Raw genomic sequence first — 25982 nt, 5'->3', positions numbered from 1 at the left:
GTTTCTTTTCCATGGATGCAATTTCCTCATCAAGCTCTTCATTTGTGCTGTCTAGTTCAGCTTTGGTTTCTTCCAAGGAAACCTTAAGGCCCTCCATATCTGTGTCAGGATCTGTTTTACCAAGCAGTGCGTCAAATTTCTTGATCACTGCTATCATTGGGTCCATGAGAGCCAGATATTCATCTACCAGCTCTGAAGCTTTCAGCATGTCTGACTTGCACTCCTAATAGGAAAAAGAAAATCTTCATGGCACAAGATCAATAAATACACAACAAAGTCATGCTTCAAAGTCATGCATGATGTTATTCTTTTTTTTTTTTTTTTTTTTTTTTTTTTTTTTGGAAGTGACATCAGAAACAGCAGCATGTGACATCACGTGATGGCGGAGCTTCAGTTCATCCTTTGTCATCCTTTTTTTTTTTTTTTTTTTAATAGGTCAGGGGGAAAGAATGAAAGAAAGAGGGGGAGAGGAAGAAAGAAAACCAAAGGGGAGAAGAGACGGTGAGAAGGGGGGGAAGAGAGAAAAAAAAAAAAAACTCCTGGGTCACCTGTATGGAGAGAAAGAAAAACAAAAAAAACAGGGGAGACAGCAAACAACAAAGAGCAACATAATAATAATAAAAAAAAAAAAGCACCATCACAATAAACTAGCTAGTCATAGATATCAATAGTTACTAAATAATAAACGATATTGTGCAGCACGCAAGATAGACAGCGCACAGTGTGCTTTGAGGCAGCAGCCAAGAAAGCTGTAGTCCGCATCTGTGAATACCCATGTGTACACCTGTGTGCATACCTGTGTGGATCAGCATGCTTGCATTCCAAAGGTTTCTCCATGTAATGATCTGCTAGAGAGTGTGGGGAGCCACAGCCCTGTCCTCTATGGTATCAAGCAGGTATGGAGGAGATCAAAACTCCAGACATCCAGAGGCACCCAGAACACAAGAGACCAAGGAAGACCCACAGAGGGGCAGCCGCGCCACTGTCCCAGTAAGAGCTAAGGAGAGTCCCAGATGAGAGCTCATTCAGCAGCCGCGGAGCAGAAGCCAGGGGGAGTTGCAGTGACGCGCCCGTGAGCTCCGCCGGCAGCCAGCTGTGCCTGAGTGACCGAGCCCCAGGCCGAGAGGCCGGGGGCACCCCACCTCCAAAGTGGCCCGAGCGAGCCCCAATAAGCGGCCGCCAAGGAGTGAGCCGGTGTGTACCCGGACACCCACCCCCAGATACAAAGAACCACCAACGCACCGATACCTGAGGGAGTCCGCCACCGGCAGGGGAAGTGGTGGTGGGTGGAGATAGGCCTCCAAACCTTGCAGGGCCTGAGATGTCCCCAGAGAGGTGGCGTCTGATACCCAACCTGACATATAGACACAGACATACAGGCACACACAGACACAAACATCCATTCCCACCCTCATGCTCTCATATGTACTTCACACTCAACCGACGTGGAGACAGACATAAAGAGACGCTGTACACACGATCACACTCCCCAAGCGTACTCTACTAACCGGGTCTAGGTACCCTTGCCCCTGGAGGGGGGAACTGCACCCAGACCCAGGTGGTGTTACCCTTTTCCCTGCGGTGGGGAGAGGCAGACCACCCCGACTCCGCAGCAGCAGGGAGGCCCCAGACCGCAGTCGGATGGCCCACTCCTCCTAGCCCCCCCGCTCCAGTAGGCCGCAGAGAATGGGGGTGAGAGAAGACTCCAAACCTCCCTCCACCCGCTCATTGTAGTGTTGATGCATGTGTGTTCTAAGGTGCAATTAAAACCCAGGAGGGCATGGAGCTACCTGCCAGAGAGCAGCAGGTAAGCGCATAGTCCCTCCTGCTAGCCCTCAATGTCTACATGTATTTAAAATTGAGAGGTGGGCAACGACGCCAGGGGTGAGGCGTACACCCTGATGGTAACTTGGACTCCGTGTATCGTGCCCACCCCCAAGATCCTATATGTATGTGTAATGAGGGTGTGAGTAATGTGAATGTCTAAGTTGTGGGATAAAATTGAGGCAGAGGCAGCCAGAAGGGGACAGAGGGGGGGGTAGCCTCCTCTGCATCCTGGTGACATACCCCTACTCCAAGGCCCTGCATGTGTGGGTGGTTGTGGTGGAGCAGGAGGAGGGAGGCAGCTGGAGATGGGGAGGGAAGGAAGGGAGGGGCAGGTGACCCCTCCCTGGGGCCAGCTCCCAGTAGGCACTCCCACACTCCGCGACCCGCCAGGGAAAGGGGGGCCCAGGCCCATCCAGACCGGGGCCCAGCGCAGCAGAGCCCCCCGGCCCCACAGAGCCCGGGACAGTCCACCCAACCCCACCACAGAGAAAACTGCACCCACCCCACCATCCACTCGTCTTCCAGACTACATGAGACAATAGACGCCCAGGCTGAGATCTTCCTCCACCTCTCCTGTATCTCCCCCTCCTGCAGAGAGTTCCTGAGGGGAAGAAAGCTCCTGCAAGCATGATGTTATTCTTAATGCACACAAGGGACAAACTCAGTATATTTTATATGCAGTGAGAAACTTTTACTGACCATCAGTTCATCCATTTCCTGTTGTGCTTCCTTGTAACTTTCCTTGAGCACTTCCTGGATCTTAACAGGGAGCAGTGACATGTGGTTACAGTTTATAATGGCTGACAGAAACTTAGTTTCAGCAACAGACGTGATTGTGGTGACTCACAATCACATGCATTAGATAAAAATAAAAGATTGGACTTAAAGCAAACATCAGTTTACCAGTTGGTTCTTGTTTGTCAGTGATGCTGAAAGGCAAATCAGACACAGCAGGGTGGACATGAGGAACAGGCCTTTGGTGATACTGAAAACAGCCACCCCTCTGCTTCTGGCCAAAACTGTTACTGCCATCACTGTTTGGAGTAAATAACGTGAATTTTTTACACTGTAAGAAAACAAATAGAATAGTTACAAAAAAGAAACAACATTTGAAAATTCCAGGGAATATATATTCTAATTGAAAAATGTACAATGTTAGCAATACACAAAAAATGGTAATAGAAATACTCAGTCGAATCTGCAACCGTCTGATTAGTGAAAAGTTCTAGAATAAACTATGATGTTGTAAATATTAGTTTTCAGCTTACCTGTGATGCAAATACAAGCTGATAAATGAAATGAAGAGATGGGACTTTACACAGTGCTTTTATTCAGACCTGCAGCCACCTCCCTGATGGCGCACCTCTGATATGTGTTTACATTGAGCACTTTCTGTTGTTTCACTTTCACAGAAATCTTCATGACGTATTAAACTAATTGCATCATTGTGTTACAATACCACCAATACACAGTCTGGGTTTCCAATAAGTACAGTTTTCAGTCAGTAATTTGTAATATGGTTATTTCAAACTTTCTCTAACAGTAATAATAAACCTATTAACTATCTATGTATATAGGTGCCTTTAAAAAAGAGATGAAGTTAAGAGTATATATAAAAAGAGCAAGTCAGACTTTTTCAGACCTAATAATGTATTTTTTGTAATTTGACAATTTAGAGAACGTTACTGTTCATGCTGGTTTTAGTAGACCTAGGATAGAAATATATAGTAGTTTTATTCCTATCAGTGCCTGAAGAGCAGAATGTTTTTTTTCTTATCATCATGTAGAATAAGATTTACACATGACCAATTTTGTGATTCAGACTGAGGCACAAATATTGTGAATGTGAGAGAATATTGCTTTAATCCAGCAGCAGACGATACCTTTATGTGATAATCCAGTAGCCTTATCACCTGGCAGTGAGGCATAAACAGACATATTTCAAAAGCCTGAGCCTTATGTTTCAGAGTGGTGAGGAATGAGTATATATTAAATTAATGATATGAGTGTATAAATTGGTTAGCCTTCATCATGTGACTAATTGACTGGTGTGCTACACTTATGATATATGATATATTTTATCAGTGAGTAAGCATTGGACAAATCGTTGATTATTAAACATGAGCTTTATTTGCAGACAGGGTTTATTCTTCCTATACATTATTATTAACTGTCAGCTTTACTGATACTACTTAAGACAACAAATTATAACAATGTTATAATAATGAGAGTGAAAAACTTCACACTGAATCTGCACATTATGGAAGAGAAGCTTTATGAATACAGTGGAATCAGCGAAAGAGACAGACAATATGCTACAGTTCATCTTTATGCCCCTCTAGTAATACTAACCACTTACATACAAGGTCTTAAATAATCAGGCCCCATCTTATCTTAATGACCTTGTAGTACCATATCACCCTATTAGAGCGCTCCGCTCTCGCTCTGCAGGCCTACTTGTTGTTCCTAGAGTATTTAAAAGTAGAATGGGAGGGAGAGCCTTCAGTTTTCAGGCCCCTCTTCTGTGGAACCAGCTTCCAGTTTGGATTCGGGAGACAGACACTATCTCTACTTTTAAGATTAGGCTTAAAACTTTCCTTTTTTCTAAAGCATATAGTTAGGGCTGGACCAGGTGACCCTGAATCCTCCCTTTGTTATGCTGCAACAGATGTAGGCTGCCGGGGGATTCCCATGATGCATTGAGTTTTTCCTTTCCAGTCACCTTTCTCACTCACTATGTATTAACAGACCTCTCTGCATTGAATCATATCTGTTATTAACCTCTGTCTCTCTTCCACAGCATGTCTTTATCCTGTCTTCCTTCTCTCACCCCAACCGGTCGCAGCAGATGGCCGCCCCTCCCTGAGCCTGGTTCTGCCGGAGGTTTCTTCCTGTTAAAAGGGAGTTTTTCCTTCCCACTGTCGCCAAAGTGCTTGCTCATAGGGGGTCATATGATTGTTGGGTTTTTCTCTGTATCTATGAAGCGCCTTGAGGCGACTTTTGTTGTGATTTGGCGCTATATAAATAAAATTGAATTGAATTGAATTGAATTCATAATTCCACTTAGTTTCTCTTCATTGTCCTTGAGTTCTGCAGCTTTTAACTCAAGGTATTTGCCTTTGTACTTCTTGGTAGCATCCATGAGCTTCTTTAGGTCATCCATGAAATGCCGCAATGGCGTGAGCAGTTTAAACTCTTCCACTGTATTTCTCATTTTAAATAGGTGGTCTATTAAGCGCGTAGCATCATCATAGATTAGTGGAGTATAAATTCTATCTAGCTTGTTTTCAGCCTGACAAAAAAAACCCAAAGCAAAATCAATACATATATCCTTTTTATATCATTTATATATCAAAGATATAAAACGATACATTGATGGATTTTATTTATAGTTATTTGTTTTTTTTGGCTTTGCTAATTCCATAACATTAGAAAGATTTATATTAGCAGTGACAGACTCTCATCCATAACATGAACATTGACACTGACCTTCTTTCTCAGTACTTCTTCCTGTAGTTTCTCAACATTTTCTCTCAGTTCCTCCTGTATATTCAGAGGGAATGTCAACAAACATGTGAAGCATGTGATTATGCCAAAATGGAAACAAAAACAGTCATTTTGCTTGGGTGGTCCGTGACCCAATACAAAAACAATGCAATTTTAAAAAAACAAAACTAATCAATAATTTTACCAGTTGATCCTCATCTATCAGTGAATTTGAAAGGTTAGCTGGATACAGCAGAGTGAAAATGATGAATAAGCCTTTGGTGACTGTGATCCCACTCACTTCTTTGCTTCTAGGCAAACCTGCTGCTGCCATCACTGTTCTGAAACAACAACAGAGACCAAACTTACAAAGTAAACTTTTTCTTACTATGAGTCACGATATTAGAATACAATTTGACAACAAAATCTTTTCTTAATACAGCGTCACAGATCATACCTGGTATTGGAAGGAGAAGCGATGAATGACAAAATAATTGGATGATACACCACACATACGTTATATAAGACCTGGTGTTACCTCCTCTATGACACGGCTCACTTATGGGTGGGAAGGTCTGTGGGTGTATCCAGCTATATTTGTATTTACTTTTTTTGTGCATAATTATTTGTTCTTGTAATTTTATTAATTCAATATGAGTACAGTGAGCCAGTGAAACACAAACAAAATACTACAATAAGTTCTAAAAGTAAAAGAGAAAAAGCAGGTGGGTATCCTTTATGTTCACATACTTGAACTGTCACATTGTAACAACAAATATTGACACTGTCATAGTTAGCCACATGATGTTTTTTTTCCGTTTGAACAGAGTTTAAATGATCAAACAGACAAAGTGTAGCTGCGTAAGGGCCACAGACACCTACACAGAAACCTCCATAGATTTTGAAATTTTAAAGGTACAGTCAGTTTTTTTGTAAGTTATGAAAACAAAGTGTCTAATTAAGTTTTCAAAAAACAAACAAACTGGTGGATCCTTATAAACTTAAAATTAATCAATTAAAAGTACAGAAGAGCAGACATCGGGTTGTGGAAGCCGATAATGTGCCCTGGCATCTTAAATATACTGGCTTTTTATGCATGTGGCTAGAGAACGACAACACAGGGCTGGCCCCTGGCATAAAGTGCCTTTGTGGTTGTTTAGGTTAGCCCTAGCATCGCTAACCAGAAGTTAGCCCCAGTAGTGGCTGGGCAAAATTGGAACAACTGCATCATAACGCTACATCTCAATATGGACTTTTGATTATCCTAACACTGAATAAATGGCTCCTAAAAGAATATCTAGGTGCTCAAAAGAAAAAGAAATAAAAAGAAAATCGGAGATGGAAAAAATAAAATAAATATAGGATAAAGGTAAGTATTATTTATTGACTCTACCGGAGTGAAAGGCTCATCCTGCACTACCTTCAGCCACTGGTGGGCTCAGTGATGGACCCCCTGCAGTTCGCCTACCGTTCTGTAGTCGGGGTGGATGACGCTGTCATCTACCTGTTACACCGATCCCTCTCTCACCTAGAGCAGGCGGGGAGCACTGTGAGGATCATGTTTTTTGAATTCTCCAGTGCTTTCAACACCATCCAACCTGCAGTACTGAGAAGGGAGCTGGAGGGAGCCGGAGTAGGCAAACAGCTGACTGCATGGACCATCGACTACCTTACCAACAGACCACAGTATGTGAGGCTCGATGACTGTGTGTCCTAGGTGGTAATCTGCAGCACGGGGGCACCACAGGGCACGGTTCTCTCACCTTTCCTGTTCAGCCTTTACACTTCAGACTTCTGTTATAATTCGGACGATTGCCATCTACAGAAGTTCTCAGATGATACAGCCATCATTGGATGCGTATCAGACGGCAATGATCAGGAATACAGGGGGGTCATCAGCGACTTTGTAGGCTGGTGTGAGACCAACGTACTCCAAATCAACGCCAGCAAGACAAAGGAGATGATCATAGACTTCAGGAGGAAGTCACCCCCTACAACACCGGTGAACATCCAAGGGAAAGACATTGAGATTGTGGACTCTTATAAGTACCTGGATGTTCACCTCAACAATAAACTGGACTGGACTACAAATACAGACATCCTGTATAAGAAGGGCCAGAGTCGACTCCACCTGCTGAGGACACTGAGGTCCTACGGAGTCTGCAGGACATTAATAAGGACATTCTATGACACTGTGGTAGCATCTGCCCTTTTCTATGCAGAAGCCTGCTGGGGGAGTGGATGCACGGACAGGGACAGGAGCAGGATGGACAAACTGGTGCGGAGGTCTAGCTCCGTGTTGGGATGTCCCCTGGAGTCTGTGGAGGTGATTGGCGAGAAGAGGATGTTAGTAAAGCTGACATCCATCATGAACAACCCACATCACCTACTGCATGAGTCTGTGAGTGGGCTGAGCAGCTCCTTTAGTCAGAAACTGAAACACCCTCGCTGCAGGAAGGAGCGCTTTCGCAGATCATTCATCCCAACAGCAGTTAGACTCTATAACTCCTCAATCACGATGTCATAAGTCACTAGACACTGTGAACATCCACGGTCACCACTTCATGCATAATGGACCTTCCATGTGTATGGACATGTGCAGGTATATATGTATGCATATGTATATTTAGTGTGTTCATGTGTGTGTGTACATGTCTATACATAGGAATAGTAGTGGTACAATAGTTATGTCAAGCTATATAGTTTATGTCTTGCATATTTCCAACCATATCCTTAATCACATACTGTGTATGCTACCATTGTATATAGTGTATTGTCTTACTTTTTTTTCATTGATTGTACTTATTTGTATTTTTGTATTTCCTTGTGATATCTGTACCTGCGCTGAGGTAACGCAAAAATTTCCCCGTCGTGGGATCAATAAAGTCTTATCTTATCTTATCTTATCTTAAATAAGGGGGTGACACACCAGTCATGAGACAGGAGGCGCCATTATGCAGCGATACACTGCATTACAACAGCAACTGTTACAAATTGTAGACAAAAATAATGACCAAATAACCTCGTAGTGTTTTCTTGTATATACGGCAAATCTTTTCACCTGACAAACAGCAACTAGAAAGTAATAAATTTATCATTAATTTTTGCTAATGTCTTTTTCATTAGAACAAGATATACTTGCTACTCATTTTTTATTCATATTGATTTTTCATTGCTATTTATTTGTTCTTTTCAATGTTATGTTATTTTTCATTTTCTTTACTGATATACCTTTTATACAAGTTGCTTTCTTTCTTCACCTAGCAGTGTGGTGGCTGTGCTGGAAGTGTTTTGGGGCTTCATATAAAATCTCAGTTAGGGCCATCGAAATCTTAGGGCCAGCCAGAAGGCAAAGGAGAAAAGAACTCATAAGCATTTGTGAGCCATGGGGACACTCAATGTAATTCTAGGCTAATCTAATTACTTGTAGCAATAGGAAATGAGCTGGTTGTCATACTGACACATGGATTTTGAAAAAACAAAAAAACTAAAACTAAAAGTTTGTCTTATGTGGTTATTATAGCTAGGATTATGCAGGGGTTAAGAAAAGAGAATTCAGCTGAATGATTGGAGAGTACAGTCTGCAATCTGATGACATCTAGTGGTGAGATTTTACACAATACAACAATCAATTAATTATACTTTTGTCTAATAAACTGTTATGATAACTGCTTTAAAGCCACTTCATATTTTAACAAAATCTTCACTGCTTTTTTTTTCAAATTTAGTATATGTAGTGTAATAATTTAACTACCGTAGAATTGAATTCATAATAAGTTGGTTCACATTCTTTTGAACTTTCTCTTGTAATTTTATGTTTTGTTTTGTTGCCTTGATATGTCAATATATGAAATTTGTCATTTATCAAAATGCCAAGTTATTTATAATCAGAAACCTTCTGACTAGATTTGAGAAAAGCGGAAATGTGACAGTTGAATGGCGATAACAGTGACAGGAGAATAATGTAAACTTTAATAGGTCTGACCTGAATTCAGTGCCAGTTTTGGTCATTAAGCACAGCTTGGACCAAATCAAAGTAATGCTGCAGGTTTTACATGTTAAGTTGAAGAGAATCAGGAATGAAGTATTATTATATATTGTGTCACTTATATATAATTGTAAATAAGAATTAGTTAACAAAAAACACAGTGCTATCAATATAAATTGTTAAAATGAAGTAAAAAGGAGTTGGCCTAGAATCAAGTTTTCCACAGGTAATACATCCATCATATTTCAGATTTTATTTAAAGTGTATAAATGAATGAAAATGAATCACAGTTCAGGCAATAAATGATGTCCACCTCTTTCATGAAAACATAGTATATCTAAACAACATGTATTTATTTTGAAGATATTAAATAGAAACCGTTAGAGTTCATTTCGTTTCTCCTCTAGAAATTTGATGATGTTCTTTAGTTCTTCCAGTTTCTTTTCATTGTCCTTCATTCTTGCTTTATTGTGATCTTCCGCCCCATTAAACCAAACCCTGGATTTGTCAATGAAGCGACTAAATTTGTTCATCAGTTCCAGCAATGGTGGAAAATCCTCTGCCATTGATGATGTCTTTATTAGTTCATAAATAGAATAAAACTGCTCTATTTTTTCATCATATTCTCTTGAATTGGTTGCTTTACTGTACTCGTAGTCTGCCTAATGAAGAAAATAACGATGTTTAGTTTATATTCTGTTGTGGAATGTAGTTTCATGTCCACATTTGGCTGACAACATGTGATCAACATGAAACTGACAGACTAACCTTCATTCTGGCTGCTCTTTCTTCTAGTTTCCGAAGTTGTTCTTTGAGTTTCTGAAATTTGCAGAAAGAGGTTGTAAGTGTGTCAGTTGCTTCGCCGCACCACATACAAACATCTCGAACTGAATAAAAAAAAAAAAAATCCAACCATTAATGAGCTTGTGGTGACTTGCAGTGACAGATAAACATGTATTGGTCATATGACAAAAGAAGCTAAAAGATTTACCAAAAGTTCCTTATTGCTCAGTGAATTTGCAACATAAACCAATGACAGCAGAGAGAAGATGAAAAAAATCAGTCCTCTGTTTCTGGATAAGGCTGATCCTGCCATCCCTGTTTGAAAAAAACTGGTATCAGTTTGAAAGAAAATAACTAAATATTATTGAAAAAAGAATTCAATGGATGTGTCCTGTTTATTGATATATTGTATAGAATATATTAAATGTAAACCATCTCACTGTAGAGTGTTACTGATCTTACCTGCCTGGTGAATGGAGTAGGAGTTGCTTTACTGTACAAGTCAGGGCTGAAAACACAGTGAGACGACACGCTGCAAATGGCTTATATTCTCTGGTGTTAGTTCACTAATGTCACATCTCGTGTGTGAGCTGCCCTTTTGCTTTTCTTTCCACAGAAATAGTGTCGGTCAGACCCACTTTACAGGAATTAAGGGTCATCAGTTACTCTTGTGACATTTAAAGAAAAAACTGACAGAAGCCACCGACAGCAAAGGCACGAGAATGTGGTTAACACATTTTAACCACAAAGACTAAAAGGAAACCAGTCATGATACAATGGTAGAACTGTCATTTTTGTTAAACAAGAGAATAGCAGAGTCTCAGTTTTTCCAATAATATCAGTGAACCAAATATGATGTAAGGTGATGTTAGGTTTGTATACTGTGTTCTACTGTTGTACTATTCATGCGTCACTAATTTTGTGCCACTTTTGTTAGTCGCTACAATCAACACAGGAAGTTAGTAATAACATATAATAAATGTAAATAGGTGGTTATCAGAATACAGTTTTTTCTTAGAGCTTCTACAAATACCAGGATCCACAGTTATTTTAACATGCACATCAATCTGATTGTCACTGATCATTTCAAATCATTTGAAATAAAAAAATATTTTACACAAAGCTTTACTGAAGCATCAAATATTATGCTGTGTATTGTTGCTTGTATCTTTCATGCGACGGGAGTATAACATAAACCTCGCTGATACTTTATTTATATAACTGAATACAATATCTAGTAGATTATAAGCTACTTTAAATAAATAATTACAATATCAGTATAATCCAGTTAATACTATGGAATAAAATTGCACAAACACACAAAAGTAAACAGGGACAGAGGTTTCATTTATTTAAATTTGAAAAATCCATTAAGGCTAGCACTCACTTACAATGTTGCTGTGCATTTAAAGCAACGAATTTTTCTTCACCTACTTCCAAGGTGCATGGAGAAGACAAAGATCTGATGACGTGGAAGACTCCAGCCACACTTATAGTATTAGGGAACAACTTTATTAAGTGACCAAACCTTTTTTGTTTAAACATTTTGTGTTTAAATAAAAACAGGAAACAGAAAAAAATCCAAGTGGACCAATCACACCTTCACAAATAAACCAGCTGACCAAATTAACATTTAACAAGGTGGCGTTGGCTAATTGGTTAATTGGTTAAGCAAAAGCCGAAATAGGTTCTGGACTGAACCACTACATATTGAAAGGGGAGGAAGGAAAAAAATCCCTGCATATATTTAAAGCAATACAAAATATAATGCGCATAAATGATAATGGGTCCAAATGAACATTAGAGACGTTTTTGTGAAACAAGGGAATAGTCCAGGTTTCCAGTATTTTCAATTTTCAGTTTGACATTTATTATATAGCTTTGGAAACATTCTCTATTATTTAGATGGATATCTTAACGATATCTTAACAGTTTTCAAATGAGCAATATAAGCATGGGAATGTAATAAATCATTTAACCATCCATATAAACACATTTCTTTATGACATGTAGCAAAACATTGTAAGTCATTGACTACTGCCAGATTTACTGATGCAGTTCAACACACAATCTATGTGTTCAGTGGTTTTTGTTTATATTAGCTCTCTAAAATGAAAATGTCTACAAGCTGATCAAGTCATCACACTTTGTAGCACACTTGTACACAAAGTCTTCCTCAGTGAAAACATTTCAAAGCCACTTTTCAAAAAATTTCAAACTAAAGCTGCTTAGTATAGAAGAAGTTTTACACAGGCAGTACATACAATAGCAGAAACAGACCAATGTGTTGTGTCTGTAATGATTAATATGTTACAGTTCGCCTTTGTGCTTCTCTAGGTGTGTTATCCGCTCCATCACAACACTTAGTTTCTCTTCATAGCCCTTGATTTCTGCAGATGTAGTTTCAAGGTATTTACCTATGTACTCACTGAATGCCTCGAGGAATGTCTTTAGGTCATCAATTATCTCCAGCAGTGGTGGAAAATTCAACACTGGTGCAAAATTTTTCCTTAGCACTTCAGACAAAGACTTCATTATGTGTGGCATATCATCTAACAATTCTGGTATGTAGGTTCTGTCAATCTTGTTTTCAGCCTGAAGGAAAAAATAAAGCCAGAGGAACAAAAAAAAACAAGAAAGAAAATAATTAAGTCTATTATGTTACAAAAAAGCTTTGCATGATGGAAAATGTTGATTTGCTTTGGTGGTTTATAGTTATAGACCCTCCAGATTGCTCCTCCATTTCCACAACATGGATACTGACTGACTTACCTTCCATCTCAATGCTTCTCGTTGCAGTTTCTGAACATTTTCTTTCAGTTCCCCCTGCAAATAAAGAGGAAACATCAACAAACATGCACGTGAAGCATGTGATTATGCCAGAAAACCCCCAAAACACTGTACATTTGAATGTAATGACTTAGTTGTAGAAGTGCTCAATTTAGCTGTTCGTTTGGAAAGTCAACAATCGCTTTACCAGTTGGTCCTGCTCTATTAGTGAACTTGAAAGGCGGATCAGACACAGAAGAGTTAAAATGATGTATAAGCCTTTGGTTGTTATGACACCACTCAGTCCTTTGCTTCTGGACAAATCTACTGCTGCCATCACAGTTCTAAAACAACACAACGAAGTAAAGTCTTTAAATTTCACTGGACATGATGTATTAAAAATCTGCATACACTATCTTCTCACAGTACAGTGTTGCTCTTCTTACCTGCTACTAAAAGGAGTCATGAATAATAGCATGAATGTTGAATGACAACACAACACAAAATGCTTTATAGACTCCTTGAAAAGGCTAGCCTGTGGGCGGGTAGGTGGGCGGGTGTTTAGGTGCACTGTGGTTCTGTCAAAGTATGGATTTTAACAACGCTTTATCTAATAAGGAAGTATAACTTTTGAGGTTAGAAACCTCTTTTGAACCAGAGTCTTGGACAGGCAGCTTTTAACAGGCATGTTTAATGATTCCCGTTTAATGTTAACTGAAGAAAACTCACCTGACCAGGGAGACGCATTCAAACTCAACATAAAAGGCCATGCTGCTAACTAATGCAAATGCAATGAAGAATTAAAAATAATAACAGTTTGCTTTTTAAGTTTGTGCTTTCTGTTCATTATTATTATTATTATTATTATTATTGTTGTTGTTGTTGTTGTTGTTGTTGTTGCTGTTGTTGTTGTTGTTGTTGTTGTAATGACAGACTTTCACCTTTGGCACTGACTGTATAAAAATGGATTTATATCATATGTTGAGCCTGAAGGGTTTAAAGTTCACAGTTAGAGGAACTTGGAAATTAGGAAAAGACTGTTGCTGTAAATCTTCATTATATGTGTGTTACAGAGGATGGGACAGTCTCCAAAATCAGCGTGAGGTCCATTAGTATTTATAGACAAATAATCAGAATAAATAATTCTCTACTAGTTTGTCATTCATTTTTGGTCACACTGAAGAAAAAGTAAGTCTTGTTAATACTATGTTTCAAAAGGGAGGAATGAATTATGATATGAAACCCTGGATGATCTTCTTTTGGCTTATAACCTAATGACTTTGTGACAACATATTAGACAATGAATTTCTGGTTTTCCATCAGACCCACCCTTCAAGCCTCATATCAAGACTTGAAAATCAGACTTCAGAAACAAAAGATTTCCCATTATGACAATTATTTCAGAGATTCAAAAAAGGACGCGTAACATGATTTATTTATTTTTTTTACATAATATATTTATTAAAATTGTATTATGATGTCAAATCATTGGACAAGAGCGGCAAAACTAAAAGAAGTTCTCTGGGAATAAAGATAACTTTTATTGCATCAAACATTTACTTATTTAAAAAAGTTGCAGATAATTTCATAAGAATATGTTTGGAAAATTATATAAAAACAATATTTTTCCACTGAGACGTAGACAGAACGTAACTGTTACAACTCAGTATCTTGTTTCTCTTGTTCTTGCAGCAAAGCCAGTCTCTCGTCTAAATAAATTCTAGCAATCTTTAAGGCTTTCCTTGCAATGTTAGCCATTTCCATCAGGTCTGAAGAATATGGCAATGTCTTCACTAGTTCCAACTGAGGAAGAAATTGCTTCTTTTTTTCTTCAAATTCCTTTGAGGCAGTCAGCATGCTGTACTTGTATTGTGCCTGATGGGGAAAATACAACTTTTAGCATTTAAATTCATTGTTCAGTGTTACTTTGTGCCACATAGACTCCTGTTTCCTACACATCCATGTATTAGACTTATACTGATGTCATATCGATTTTTTTTTTACTTCCTAATTTTATGAATTCATGTTGTATATTTCTAAACAAATGTAATCTGCAGACTGACTGGACCACCTTCAGTCTCTCTTCTTCTTTTACAGCTTTGCGGAGTGTTTCCTTGAATAGTTCCTACAATTTCCCAGAAAGAAGCAGAGCACAGTGTGTGGGCTAATATAATGAAAACACACATGAAAACAAGTAAATTCTTAATTTTCTCAAAATTAACAAAAGCAAAATTATTCATTTACCAGTTTTTCACTGTTAGCCAGTGAATTTGAAAGCTCGAATAATTTTGTGATTGTTGCATTTCTATGCTTGTGTTCTGCCTGAGAAAAAAAATCACAGTTACATGTTAGTTTATTAGTTACAGTTATTAGAGATGCATGACATATAAAACTTGGAGACTGACCAACCTTCATTCTGTTTGTTTCTGCTATTGCTATCTTCATTTGTTCCTGAAATTTAAGACAATGGAAACTGCTCAGCCAAGTATAAAGCCCATTTCATTTAAAGAAAAATGCTGATAACTTGCAGTGTATGTTAACAAGTTAACAAATAAATTGCAAGGATGTTATGCAAGGATGAATTCACCACATAGTCCTTGGTTTTCAGTGAATTTATGACGCGAACGAGACACAGTAGAGAAAAGATGAAAAACAGGCACTTGTGTTCTCTGACACAAGCTTGTCCTCTGGTTGCGGATAAGGCTGCTGCCATCGGCCCTGAAGTTAAAACAGAATATCAAAAATAATGGAAAATGGAGAATTGTAGTTGAATACATATGCTGATATTTTTAAATATTTTGATCAGACAGAGCTAAATGTAGGATGTCGAGACCGGCTTCACCTTTCATGAACATGAAATCAAGTAAACATGAGGTACAGTAAGTGGTACGTGCTGTGCTGAACATAAACACACAACCAGAATGCAATCTTTTACTCACTCAATCAGACACACACACACACACACATACACTGACATGCTGTACAATGCTATCGGTCTTACCCATTTGTGACTTGAAGAAGAAGTAATCTACCGTAGGGGTAAGGAATGACAACACGGTGAGATGACTCGCTGCAAATGCTTTATGTTCTCTTTTGTCACTTCACTTATCATCATCTCACATGTGTGAGCTACCCTTTCAGTTTCATTTTCAGTGCTTTACACTTTTTGGGAATAGACAGCTGCCAGTTATTATACTATAAAAACCTTCCAAAAGCTTTCCACTCTAAGCTCTTCTTTCATTGTATAAAAAGTGACTAGGAACCATTTTATAAGATTTTAGGGTAGGGTAGGTAATTAGCAATGTTTACTAACTTTTAGTAAAATTTGTTATATCCACCCATGAGAAATAGCTTTTGCACAAACCTATTTTGAAATGAATTCTCTGTAGTAATAATGTATTGTAAGCTGATAAAAATATACTAATAATAACGTATTAGTATTTGTTAAATATGAGTAAATATTATTTTCCATTTAATAGTAAAGATATATTTGATCAGTAAGGCTGTTTCCCAGTCATTCAGTCAGGAGAATATTGTGCATGGATTTATTTTAAAGCAGTTACACAAGAGAATGCACATCTAGAGCTCAGATTCAGTAACAATTGCTGGTCATTTCCAAACTGTTGCAGTTGAAGGAAGAGGTTTCTGGAACAAAACAGAGCTTGTTATAATTTCTTTAGAGTAAACAGAAACTATAACAAGCTATAACAGCATACTGTTTAACATTTAGAGATTGTTTTTGATTGAAATTTACACCTTTATGGAGAAACATAGTCCTTGTTGTCCAGTCCAAGCTTGGCTGCAAAAGGCAACCCTGACTTTTGGATTATGTCAGTGGTGTTACCATGTGTTTGGTATCATGTTTCTGAAAGCAGTTAGGAGGAACTGTGTGGCAATGTCAAAGTTGGTGCCACTTTGATATTGCTTTCAGATCTCTTTTGGTTACAGCTCTCAGGGTCTGGAGTTTCTACATGTTCCTAAAAACAATAGATGCCTCTTTTGTTTTTAGGGATTTTTGTCTCTGCAATCTGCAAGACTGGAAACACAGTATTCACATTGTTGATTGAGTACATTTATTAGTGCATCATTCAGTGATCTACATAATGTGGTAGGCTTTATCATGCACATCTGACCTAAATGTTATTGAACATAACTGGAAATTAAGGAAATAACACATGCAATGGATTTTTTTCTTTCTTTCTTTCTTTCTTTCTTTCTTTCTTTCTTTCTTTCTTTCTTTCTTTCTTTCTTTCTTTCTTTCTTTCTTTCTTTCTTTCTTTCTTTCTTTTAATAAAACATGCCTCTTACACAGTTACGTCCAAGTTTTTGGACAATGATATATTTTTTTGTAATTTTGCCTCTGTACACCACAACGGTGGATCTTTAAAAAAAAAATACACGTGACAGACTTGTATGCTTGATTTAACCTTTTAGAGTCCAGGGATTCACCAATTCACATGACTGATTTAAGATGGCCTAGCAGTGACATGGAGTATTCGTAGAAGTGTTAAAATGAATTCTGAAGTGTAGAAGTTCAGCCAAATACTGCATAACTGAGCAGAGAGTGCTTAACAGTGCAAATGGACAATGACCCAATGACCCATTATTTCTTTACAATCAGCACCAGGGGGCAGTATTCGACTGTGTTAAATGTGTTGCTTTTCAGAAGAAGCTGTTTGCGCTTCTTAGTACAGCAATTCAGTCACATATGCAGGCATGTATGTGCGTGTATATATAGACCAGAAGTCCTTTATTTAGTTTAGCTGATGACAAATAAACACATCATGAATAGTATCATTCATCATGACTGACAGTTCATTGTTTTTAGTGTACAATGTGATTAAACTGTAGAATAAACTTCGCAATCCTGATTGATCATTAGACTGCGATTTGAAAGCTTTTGATCTCTAATCTGGAATCCAACCTGCTTCAGAGCGTCCCAGGTTCACAGCAAAAGTTAAAATACACCCTGTAAGAAATGAACAACCTTGATAGCAGCAAACACCCAGCGTTAACCCTGAAGTTTCATTTTGCTCTTAGTTTTTGAGTAATGTTTTAGTTACACTCTAGTAACTTGAATTTTTTAGTTTTTGTGTTTATCTTAGTTACTTAGATTCAACTTTTTGTTGAGTGTTTATGTTTTGTATTTGGTTTCCTCAGTTTTCCTTTTTTTTATCCTGTTCAGTGTAATTTTTTTTTGTCTTTCTGTTTAGTAGTTTTTTGTTTTAGTTGTCTATTGTGTCCTGCTTTGAGTTTTGGCTCCTCCTCATGATTTTCTTGATTGTATACACCTGTGTTTCACTCTCCCGCTCGTATGTAGTTCTCCTCAGCGCGTGTGTGTGTGTGTGTGTGTGTGTGTGTGTGTGTGTGTGTGTGTGTGTGTCCTTGGTTCCCTTAATTCACTCCCTTGTTGTATATCTGGACTTTAAAGCAAACAAAAACATTGGAAAACATTTAACTTTTTAACATTTCAGTGTAATGTTTATTTCACAGATACATATATATCTACAACACAGATCAACAGAGATATGGATGGAAATATAAATTGTTGCAGTTCAATTAGATTTTTCCTCCTATTATTTTATGGAGTTTTTTCTGGCTTCTTACTGTTCTTGCAGCAAAGCCATCTTCTTGTCTAAATAGGTTCTGCTATTCTTCAGTGAACGCATCACAATGTTTAGCATTTCCCGTAGTGGTGGAGAATCATACGTCTTCACTAATTCCAGCTGAGGAAGAACTTGCCTCCATATTTCATCAAATTGTTTTGAGGCAGTTCGAATTTTGTGCTTGTATTCTGCCTGATGGAGAAAAATACAACTGTTATTGTTACATTGTGTTGTGTACACTCCTATTACCTACACATCCTTCAGTTGCAGTTCTGTCAGTATGCTGTGTGTAACATCACTAAAGGCTTTGCAAATGACAAACTGTCTTAGTCAACATGTGAATAACCTGGAGACTGACTGACCCACCTTCAGTCTCTCTTCTTGTTTTAGAGCTTTGCGAAGTGTTTCCTTGAACATTTCCTGAAATTTCCCAGCAGGGAACAAACCATAAGGATTATGAGCTCAGTGAAAACAACTGCAAATGTAGGAAGGTCTAGTAGTCAATGAGGTTGTCGTGATATAAAAATACTGGAGTTTATGATAGAAATACATTTGTAATTGTTTCACATCAAAATAAAAGGTTAAGAAAATATGAAATTACCATCTGGTCCTTGTTAGTTAGTGAACTTGCAAGATCAAATAGTTTTGTGATGGTTGCATTTCTGTACTTCTCTTCTGCCTATAAAAACATATATTAAATGTCACTAAGGCAGTGTGATGCAAAATGCAATTGTTAATTTATATTTTTAAACATAACCTTTCTTCCTACACATATGGAAGACTTTCAAAGCCAACTTGTGAGCAACTCGGAGACTGATTGACCCACCTTCTGTCTTTCAGCCTCTTCTAATGCAGTTTTCATTTTTTCCTGAAATTTGAGAAAATAACAGCAGCTGAAGGATCTATATAACCTTTTGCAGATAAAGAAAAATTAATGAGCCCATCATTACGTGGGGTAAATCTGTAAAAATAAGTCTATAATTCGATTTATATTAAAAAAAAAGGAAAGTATTCAAGAATTATTCACCAGTTGATCCTCGGTCTTCAGCGAACTTGTGACATAAGCAAGACACAGCAGAGAGAAGATGAGAAACAAGCCTTTGGTAGTTCTGGCTGGTTCTCTGGTTCTTGATAAGTCTGCTGCTGCCATCGCTCTGAAAATGACAAGAGCTTGAGACAAAAAGGAAACAGAAAACTGTGGGTACATAAGGTTAATTCAGTCTTACTGAACAATGTTAATGAAATTACCTGTTAGATCAACTGAGCAAGAGCTGCCGTGTGGGTGAAGAATGAAAACATAATGAGAGGACATGCTGTAAATGCTTTTATATACTCTTGATATCACCTCAATCATATTACAGGGTGTGTGTGAACTGCCCTTTCACCTTTGTTTTCAAAGGAGTAGTATTTGTCTGAACACTTTACTGGAATATGTGGTTGTCAGTTAACATAAAACACTATAAAAACACTCCTTTAACTTCCTGCTTCATGCACTTTCTGCCCTCCTTTTACATTTACTATCTATATGGTGTACACAGCATGCTGGAGCTTTCCATTCAGCAGGGTCCACTTGTCCAAAAGAATGAACAGTCTTAAAATTTTGAATGAATCATAAATGATAATGTGTCTTGTATCAAAGCTGAAAGCGCGTTGATGATTATATTCTGAGTACAATAGGGCAGACTATATTTGTCAATGATTGGCAGACAGTAGTTGTAGTTGAATTCGAAAATCATTTGCACTGTTTTTCACTACTGAAAATGATGCAATGAATAGAAGATACAAAGACAAGATGGAAGAGTAAGACCACAGTGTGGAAGCACAAGTAATTAAGAGATTAAGATTCAGATAAAGTGACGTTCAGCAGACTTTGACAATGCAGTAAAAATAAAATAAATAAAGGGGATTTTGTGTCTCCAGTTGGAAATAAACAAGCAACCTTTCATATGTAAAACAAATGTGTAAACCACTACACTATGGAACCACATACTATATATATTGAGTATTTTCAGATAGAGAAGGAAAATCAGTTAAATCAAGCATGGACCCATGCTAAATGTTTTGTAATCATCAGTTTATGTTAATCATTCATCTTTCAGGCTGCAGTGCAAAAATTCTAGGTGGATGAAGTATAGTAACTACAAGTAAGTTTTCAATGCTTGAGTTTGGTATGACTTAAAGTACCACTGTAATATAGGAGTATTGCAAAATGGCAGCTTTCCAGAAAAAACTATAGTGATATTACTGTCATAAAATATATCAAGCTGTCCAGTAATACTGGACAGGGCAGCACGGTGGTTAGCACTGTTGCCGCACAGCAAGAAGGTCCTGAGTTCAATTCCACCATCAGGCCGGGGTCTTTCTGTGTGGAGTTTGCATGTTCTCCCCGTGTTTACGTGGGTTCCCTCCGGGTACTCCGGCTTCCTCCCACCGTCCAAAGAAATGCAACTTGTGGGGATAGGTTAATTGGATAATCCAAACTGCCACTAGGTGTGAATGTGAGTGTGTGTTGGCCCTGCAACAGACTGGCGACCTGTCCAGGGTGCACCCCGCCTCTCGCCCTATGACAGCTGGGATAGGCTCCAGCGCCCCCTATGACCCTGAAAAGGATAAGCGGAAGTGGATGGATGGATGTCCAGTAATAACCCTGAGGGGTTAAAAGCAGCTTAAAAGAGGCTGATGCGTGCATAAATCTCTACAATTCAGATAAAACATGTGAAAGCTAGTGTTGCTAATTTAACTGGGTTTTATTACCATTGGGTAGTAACTTGGAGATGATTAAAGTAATTTTACAGGGTTTCATTGACAAGTTAAGTAGAATTAACGTTAAAGTACCACAATGAATCACCAACAGAGCAATTAGTTTAAAACAAGACAGTGCCATTAATGAATAACTATAATATCAACGACTAGATGTAAAAATCAAGCTGTATCAGCTCAATGAGCTCTGGTATCAGTTTTGCAGAGAATACACCCGTCACGTGTTGAGGCTGCATACATAGTTATTTCATGTAATGGACATATTAATTTAAGTTTGATCTACTTTTGTGAAATACATAAATTTCATACTTGTGAAATTTAAGTGTATAAATAAGTAAAGGTTTTATTACTTAACAGAAAACAAACAGTCAGGAACAGTAAAAGCAAAATAAAGTTAAAAAATGTTTAAAATAGAAGTTCTGACCACCTTATTAACCAGAAATATAATAATAACAACAATAATAATAAAAATAATAATAATTACTCAGGATTCTAAACCAATGTGTAAACACAATATTTTAACAATATATTATATTTAATTCAAAGAAGTTACACGGAAACTGTTACAGTTCATCATTTTGCTCCTCTAGGAATCGTAGGACGTTCTTCAGATTTTCCAGTTCCTTTTCATTTTCAATTACTGCCGCAGCGAAGCTGTCGTCTTGCTTTTTTAACCAAACCTTGGTTTTGTCAATGAAGCGACTCAAACTGTTTGCCAACTCCACCAGTGGTGGAAAATCCTCTGACCATGACGATGTCTTCATTAGTTCCATAAAAGAATGAAGCTGCTTCATTTTTTCATCCAGTTCTTGTGAGGATGTTGCTTTTCTGTATGCCTGATGAAAAAACATTTCGGACACAGATCAGATTTACTGGTATATGTATTGTGTGCTCTCTCACTGTACGTCAACATCAACAAAGATATGACTAATATGCATTTCTTGTTTCAAATTCCACTGACATGTGATCAACATGAAACTCACTGACTTACCTTCATTTTGGCTGCATTTTCTTCTGCTTTCCGAAGTTTTTCTTTGAATTCCTGAAATTTCCAGAAAGCGGTTGTAAGTGTTTCAGTTGCTTCAGCCCTACATAAAAAAATGCCTACCTCAATGAGCTCATGGTGACTTGCAGTGACACATAAAGGTGTAACTGCTGTAGTGTAAAAGCAGCTTTAGCAAGAATTCATTTACCAAAAGTTCCTTGTTGCTCAGTGAGTTTGCAACATAAGCCAGGGACAGCAGAGAGAAGATGAATAAAATCAATCTGTTGGTGTTTCTGACGCCAGTCACTCCTCTGTTTCTGGACAAAGTTGATGGTGCCATTGCTGGAAAAAGAGATGTATCAACTTGAGAAAAAAATGACAGAGGATTATTGATGAAGGAAGAATCAAATGGATTTTTCCTGTTGTTAAATTATTGATTTAATATATAAAATCTACTAAATATTAACCATCTTACTGTAGCGTGTTACTGATCTTGCCTACCTGATTAATGGAGGAAGAACTGCTGTACTGCACAAGAGAGGGCTGAAAACATAATGAGGTGACATGCTGTAAATGCGTTATATACTCGTGTTATATCTCAGGTGTGTGAGCTGCCCTTTTACTTTCATTTTCACTGAAGTAATGTTTGATCCACTTAACGGGAATAGAGGCAGATTAGTTATTAACATGACATTTAAAAAAGTTGCTATGGAGACGCCCCAACAGCAATCCACTTTTAATGATAGATGATAGTAGTGGATGACAGAAAAAGCTTGAGAAAGTAGTTAAGGGCTCCAAATCAGTCTTACAGCAGAAAAAAATTAGAGCATTCTTTTGCTTCAATGTCTTCTGTATAACTTTATCAGTCTTTCACATCACTATCGAGTAATTTTGGCCCCACGTTCTTCACAGTGGTGCGTCATTGAGGCTTGGGGGTGTTAGTTTATGCACAGCGGATTGATCTGTGGACTTTGACTGGTTTTCTTTATCCACCATTCTGATGTAGATTTGCTGTTGTGCTTAGGATAACTGTATTGTTGCATGAGCCAACTTCAGCCGAGCTGTAGCTGTCAGACATATGTTCTCACATTTGACTCTGGTATGACTTGGTATAAGCAGTTCACGGTCGACTCAATGACTGCAAAGTCAAAGACAAAATGTATCACCTCTCTGCTACTGTGCTACACAGTCGGCACGAGGCTTTTGTTCTCATATGCTGTGTTTGGATTTCAACAAACATGACAATGTACATTCTGGCCGAACATCAGTAAGAGATTCTTACAGTTTCTCAAATAATTCTCAAATAAAAAAGTTCCTTTTTCAAGTGTATCCTTTGGATCACAAAGAAAAGAGGCATGGAGGCCTTCTTGCACAGTGGTTAATGAAGTGTAAACTAACTTCAGGAGAAGCTGCACAGTCATACACTACTCCTCCTCAACAATGCCACAGTGGAGGGGTTCAGCAGCACCAAGTTCCTGGGGTTGCAGATAATGGATGCTCTTGTCCTGGTCACTACACATTGGAGCTCTTGCAAATAGAATTCTGCAGTGAATGCATATTTTGAGCTGCACAAGGAAGGCTTTTGTGTTTTTATGTTCTGTAATGTGATTGGGGAATAGCAACGTACTAAACTCGCCTTTTCCTTTATTCGCAGCACTGAACATAAAACTGGGTAAATTGACAGTCACTTTAATAAATGATTGCACCACAAATGTCTATAAGATAGTGTTTAATAGAAATATGCACATACACAAAAGTACAAAAGCACATAGCAAGTACAATAGCAAAACTTACAAATGAATGGTGTTTGTTTAGTGAGCTAGTTTCACTAAGTACATAGAGTATTAAATGACTTGTTCAGCAGATAAAACTTTTTCCGTAAATGTTTATAATCAAGTTAAGAGAAGATGAAAATCCAGTAATTAGTGAACAAATGATTATAGAATGGTCTTTAGATGAGTGGATAATTTAGTGGGTTACTATGAGTGTACATTGTATTACTGGGCTCTGTGATGCAAGGGACTCGCTGTTGCCATAGTGAAGAAGTGTGTGTCTATGTGTGTAGTTTTTATGATACGACTAAAGAACAACACGTAATTCTAATACAATATATTGTGTATACTAAAGTTTATTCTTGTGTTACTCATGCATTTTCCACCTAACATCACTAATTCATGAACTCATAGAGTCTTACAACAAAAAATTTACTGGTTATCTGGAAAGTAGTCAAGGTGTCTCTTTGTTTAAAAAGCAGCTGAACATTAAACAAGCTTAATTTTTCGGCCTTTTTGTATTGATGCACATTTCCAGAGTTTATGACCACGCTCCTGAGAGTAATCAATATTAGAGACATTTTTATTTTTTTAAAAACAGAGCAGTCCAGGGTGCTAATAATTTTAGTGTCAGTTTGTCATTTTTATTCAGTGTGGTGATCTTTCTCTATTAATCAATAAAATATCTTACCAGTGAAATAAAAAATATATGTAGGAGTATAGAATGAGCAATTCAAGCATGGGATGTGATAAAAAAAAATTCCTATTTATGATAAAGGTCTTTGTAATGTAATGCAATACAAATTCAAATTCACAAACAGATTTGCTCACTGAATCAAAAACATCCAAGACTACTTTAAAAGAACTTCAAAGTCAGGCTGAGACAGGTTTTAGAGATACAGTGAGTACAATATGAGAGAAAGTCAATGACTGATAACTTACAGTTCATTTTGCACTTCTAGGTGTGCTATCTGCTCCATCACACCACTTAGTTTCTTTTCATAGTCGCTGATTTCAGCAGCTGAATTGTCAAGGATTTTATCTATGTAGTCCTTGCCTGCTTCCATGAATGTCTTTAGGTCATCCATTAAATCCAGCAGTGGTGGAAAATCTTTCGTTGGTTCCTTCACTATTTCAGACAAAGTGTCCATCATGCGTATAACATCATTGAAGATTTCGGGAATGTAGATTCTATCTAATTTATGACTAGCCTGAAAGAGAAAAAGTAAAACAAAAAAAGTGTATATATATATATATATAGTACAGGTATTTTTTAGAATATATAAATAATAAAATACTTGATTGACAATTTTGTTTTGCTTTGCTTATTTAATAGGAATGTTTATATTAGCATTAGGAGACTCTCCAAATTACTCATCCATAGCATGAACGCTGATAGACTCACCTTCCTTCTCACTGCTTCGTGTTGTAGTTTCTGGAGGTTTTCTTTTAATTCTTCCTGCAAATCCAGACAGAACGCCAACAAACATCAAAATAAAGCATTTGATTATGACCTCACAAAAAGAAAATATATATATTTAGAAAACGTGATCATAAATCTGAGTGTGATGGCTTAGTTATGATTAATTTATTAAAATTACTTAATTAAAACAAAAAAGTTATTCTACCAGTTGTTCCTCATCAATCAGTGAACTCGACAGGCAAACCAGACACAGCAGACTGAAAATGACAAATAAGCCTTTGGTAGTTGCAACACCATTCCCTGCGTTGCTTCCGGCCAAACCTGCTGCTGCCATCACTACTCTAACAGAGCAACCAGTATAAAAACAGATATAAGGAAAATTTACAAACTGAACTGAATGATACGATGGAACGAATCCTTTATTTCGTTCTAGTGTCACGTCCTCCCTGGCACGACTCACCTGTAGGCGGATATCCAGGTCTGTGGGTGTGTCTAGCTATTTTAATTCCCAGAAGCCTGCTGTTATATTTTACAGGAAATTACCACCTTAATTTACTGTGAGCCATAAACACACAATAAACAC

At 37.7% G+C, this 25982-nt stretch overlaps 5 protein-coding genes and 2 long non-coding RNA genes across 8 annotated transcripts; all 7 read right to left on the bottom strand.

Annotated features, from left to right (window-relative positions):
* Positions 1–171: 171 nt before the first annotated feature.
* Positions 172–2795, bottom strand: LOC309703782. The gene is made up of 3 exons (XR_014276034.1): positions 2731–2795; positions 2527–2586; positions 172–223 (listed from the first exon to the last, which is right to left on the bottom strand). It is a non-coding gene; the product is annotated as an uncharacterized lncRNA (long non-coding RNA).
* Positions 2796–9657: 6862 nt separating this feature from the next.
* Positions 9658–10739, bottom strand: LOC309703363. The gene is made up of 4 exons (XR_014275878.1): positions 10547–10739; positions 10293–10399; positions 10070–10120; positions 9658–9963 (listed from the first exon to the last, which is right to left on the bottom strand). It is a non-coding gene; the product is annotated as an uncharacterized lncRNA (long non-coding RNA).
* Positions 10740–11442: 703 nt separating this feature from the next.
* Positions 11443–13324, bottom strand: LOC309692388 (uncharacterized protein). Its single transcript, XM_082510810.1, has 4 exons — positions 13300–13324; positions 13062–13197; positions 12857–12910; positions 11443–12679 (listed from the first exon to the last, which is right to left on the bottom strand). The coding sequence occupies exons 1-4, from the start codon at positions 13317–13319 to the stop codon at positions 12395–12397; spliced, it is 495 nt and encodes a 164-aa protein (XP_082366936.1). The 5' UTR covers positions 13320–13324; the 3' UTR covers positions 11443–12394.
* A 1028-nt stretch (positions 13325–14352) lies between these two features.
* Positions 14353–15937, bottom strand: LOC309693272 (uncharacterized protein). Its single transcript, XM_082512341.1, has 6 exons — positions 15855–15937; positions 15441–15571; positions 15263–15304; positions 15098–15175; positions 14925–14978; positions 14353–14728 (listed from the first exon to the last, which is right to left on the bottom strand). Exons 1-6 carry the CDS (start codon positions 15856–15858, stop codon positions 14510–14512), a joined length of 528 nt encoding a protein of 175 aa, XP_082368467.1. The 5' UTR covers positions 15859–15937; the 3' UTR covers positions 14353–14509.
* A 2510-nt stretch (positions 15938–18447) lies between these two features.
* On the bottom strand, positions 18448–19735 carry LOC309692420 (uncharacterized protein). Its single transcript, XM_082510876.1, has 6 exons — positions 19708–19735; positions 19487–19629; positions 19286–19327; positions 19061–19138; positions 18826–18879; positions 18448–18651 (listed from the first exon to the last, which is right to left on the bottom strand). Exons 2-6 carry the CDS (start codon positions 19607–19609, stop codon positions 18457–18459), a joined length of 492 nt encoding a protein of 163 aa, XP_082367002.1. The 5' UTR covers positions 19610–19629; positions 19708–19735; the 3' UTR covers positions 18448–18456.
* Positions 19736–21541: 1806 nt separating this feature from the next.
* LOC309703451 (uncharacterized protein) lies at positions 21542–22755 on the bottom strand. 2 transcript variants are annotated; one of them, XM_082528259.1, is made up of 4 exons: positions 22706–22755; positions 22413–22546; positions 22211–22261; positions 21542–22055 (listed from the first exon to the last, which is right to left on the bottom strand). In XM_082528259.1, the coding sequence occupies exons 2-4, from the start codon at positions 22542–22544 to the stop codon at positions 21783–21785; spliced, it is 456 nt and encodes a 151-aa protein (XP_082384385.1). In that variant the 5' UTR covers positions 22545–22546; positions 22706–22755; the 3' UTR covers positions 21542–21782. The 2 variants fall into 2 exon arrangements, with proteins under 2 accessions (XP_082384385.1, XP_082384386.1); XM_082528260.1 differs by having other exon boundaries at positions 22413–22567; positions 22706–22741.
* A 1445-nt stretch (positions 22756–24200) lies between these two features.
* On the bottom strand, positions 24201–25837 carry LOC309697396 (uncharacterized protein). Its single transcript, XM_082519275.1, has 3 exons — positions 25605–25837; positions 25382–25435; positions 24201–25187 (listed from the first exon to the last, which is right to left on the bottom strand). The coding sequence occupies exons 1-3, from the start codon at positions 25731–25733 to the stop codon at positions 24915–24917; spliced, it is 456 nt and encodes a 151-aa protein (XP_082375401.1). The 5' UTR covers positions 25734–25837; the 3' UTR covers positions 24201–24914.
* Positions 25838–25982: the final 145 nt, after the last annotated feature.

The sequence above is a fragment of the Aulonocara stuartgranti genome (genome assembly GCF_965226115.1).
Source record: "Aulonocara stuartgranti genome assembly, chromosome: 3".
Taxonomy (NCBI): domain Eukaryota; kingdom Metazoa; phylum Chordata; class Actinopteri; order Cichliformes; family Cichlidae; genus Aulonocara; species Aulonocara stuartgranti.
This window is presented reverse-complemented; position numbering and strand designations above follow the sequence as displayed.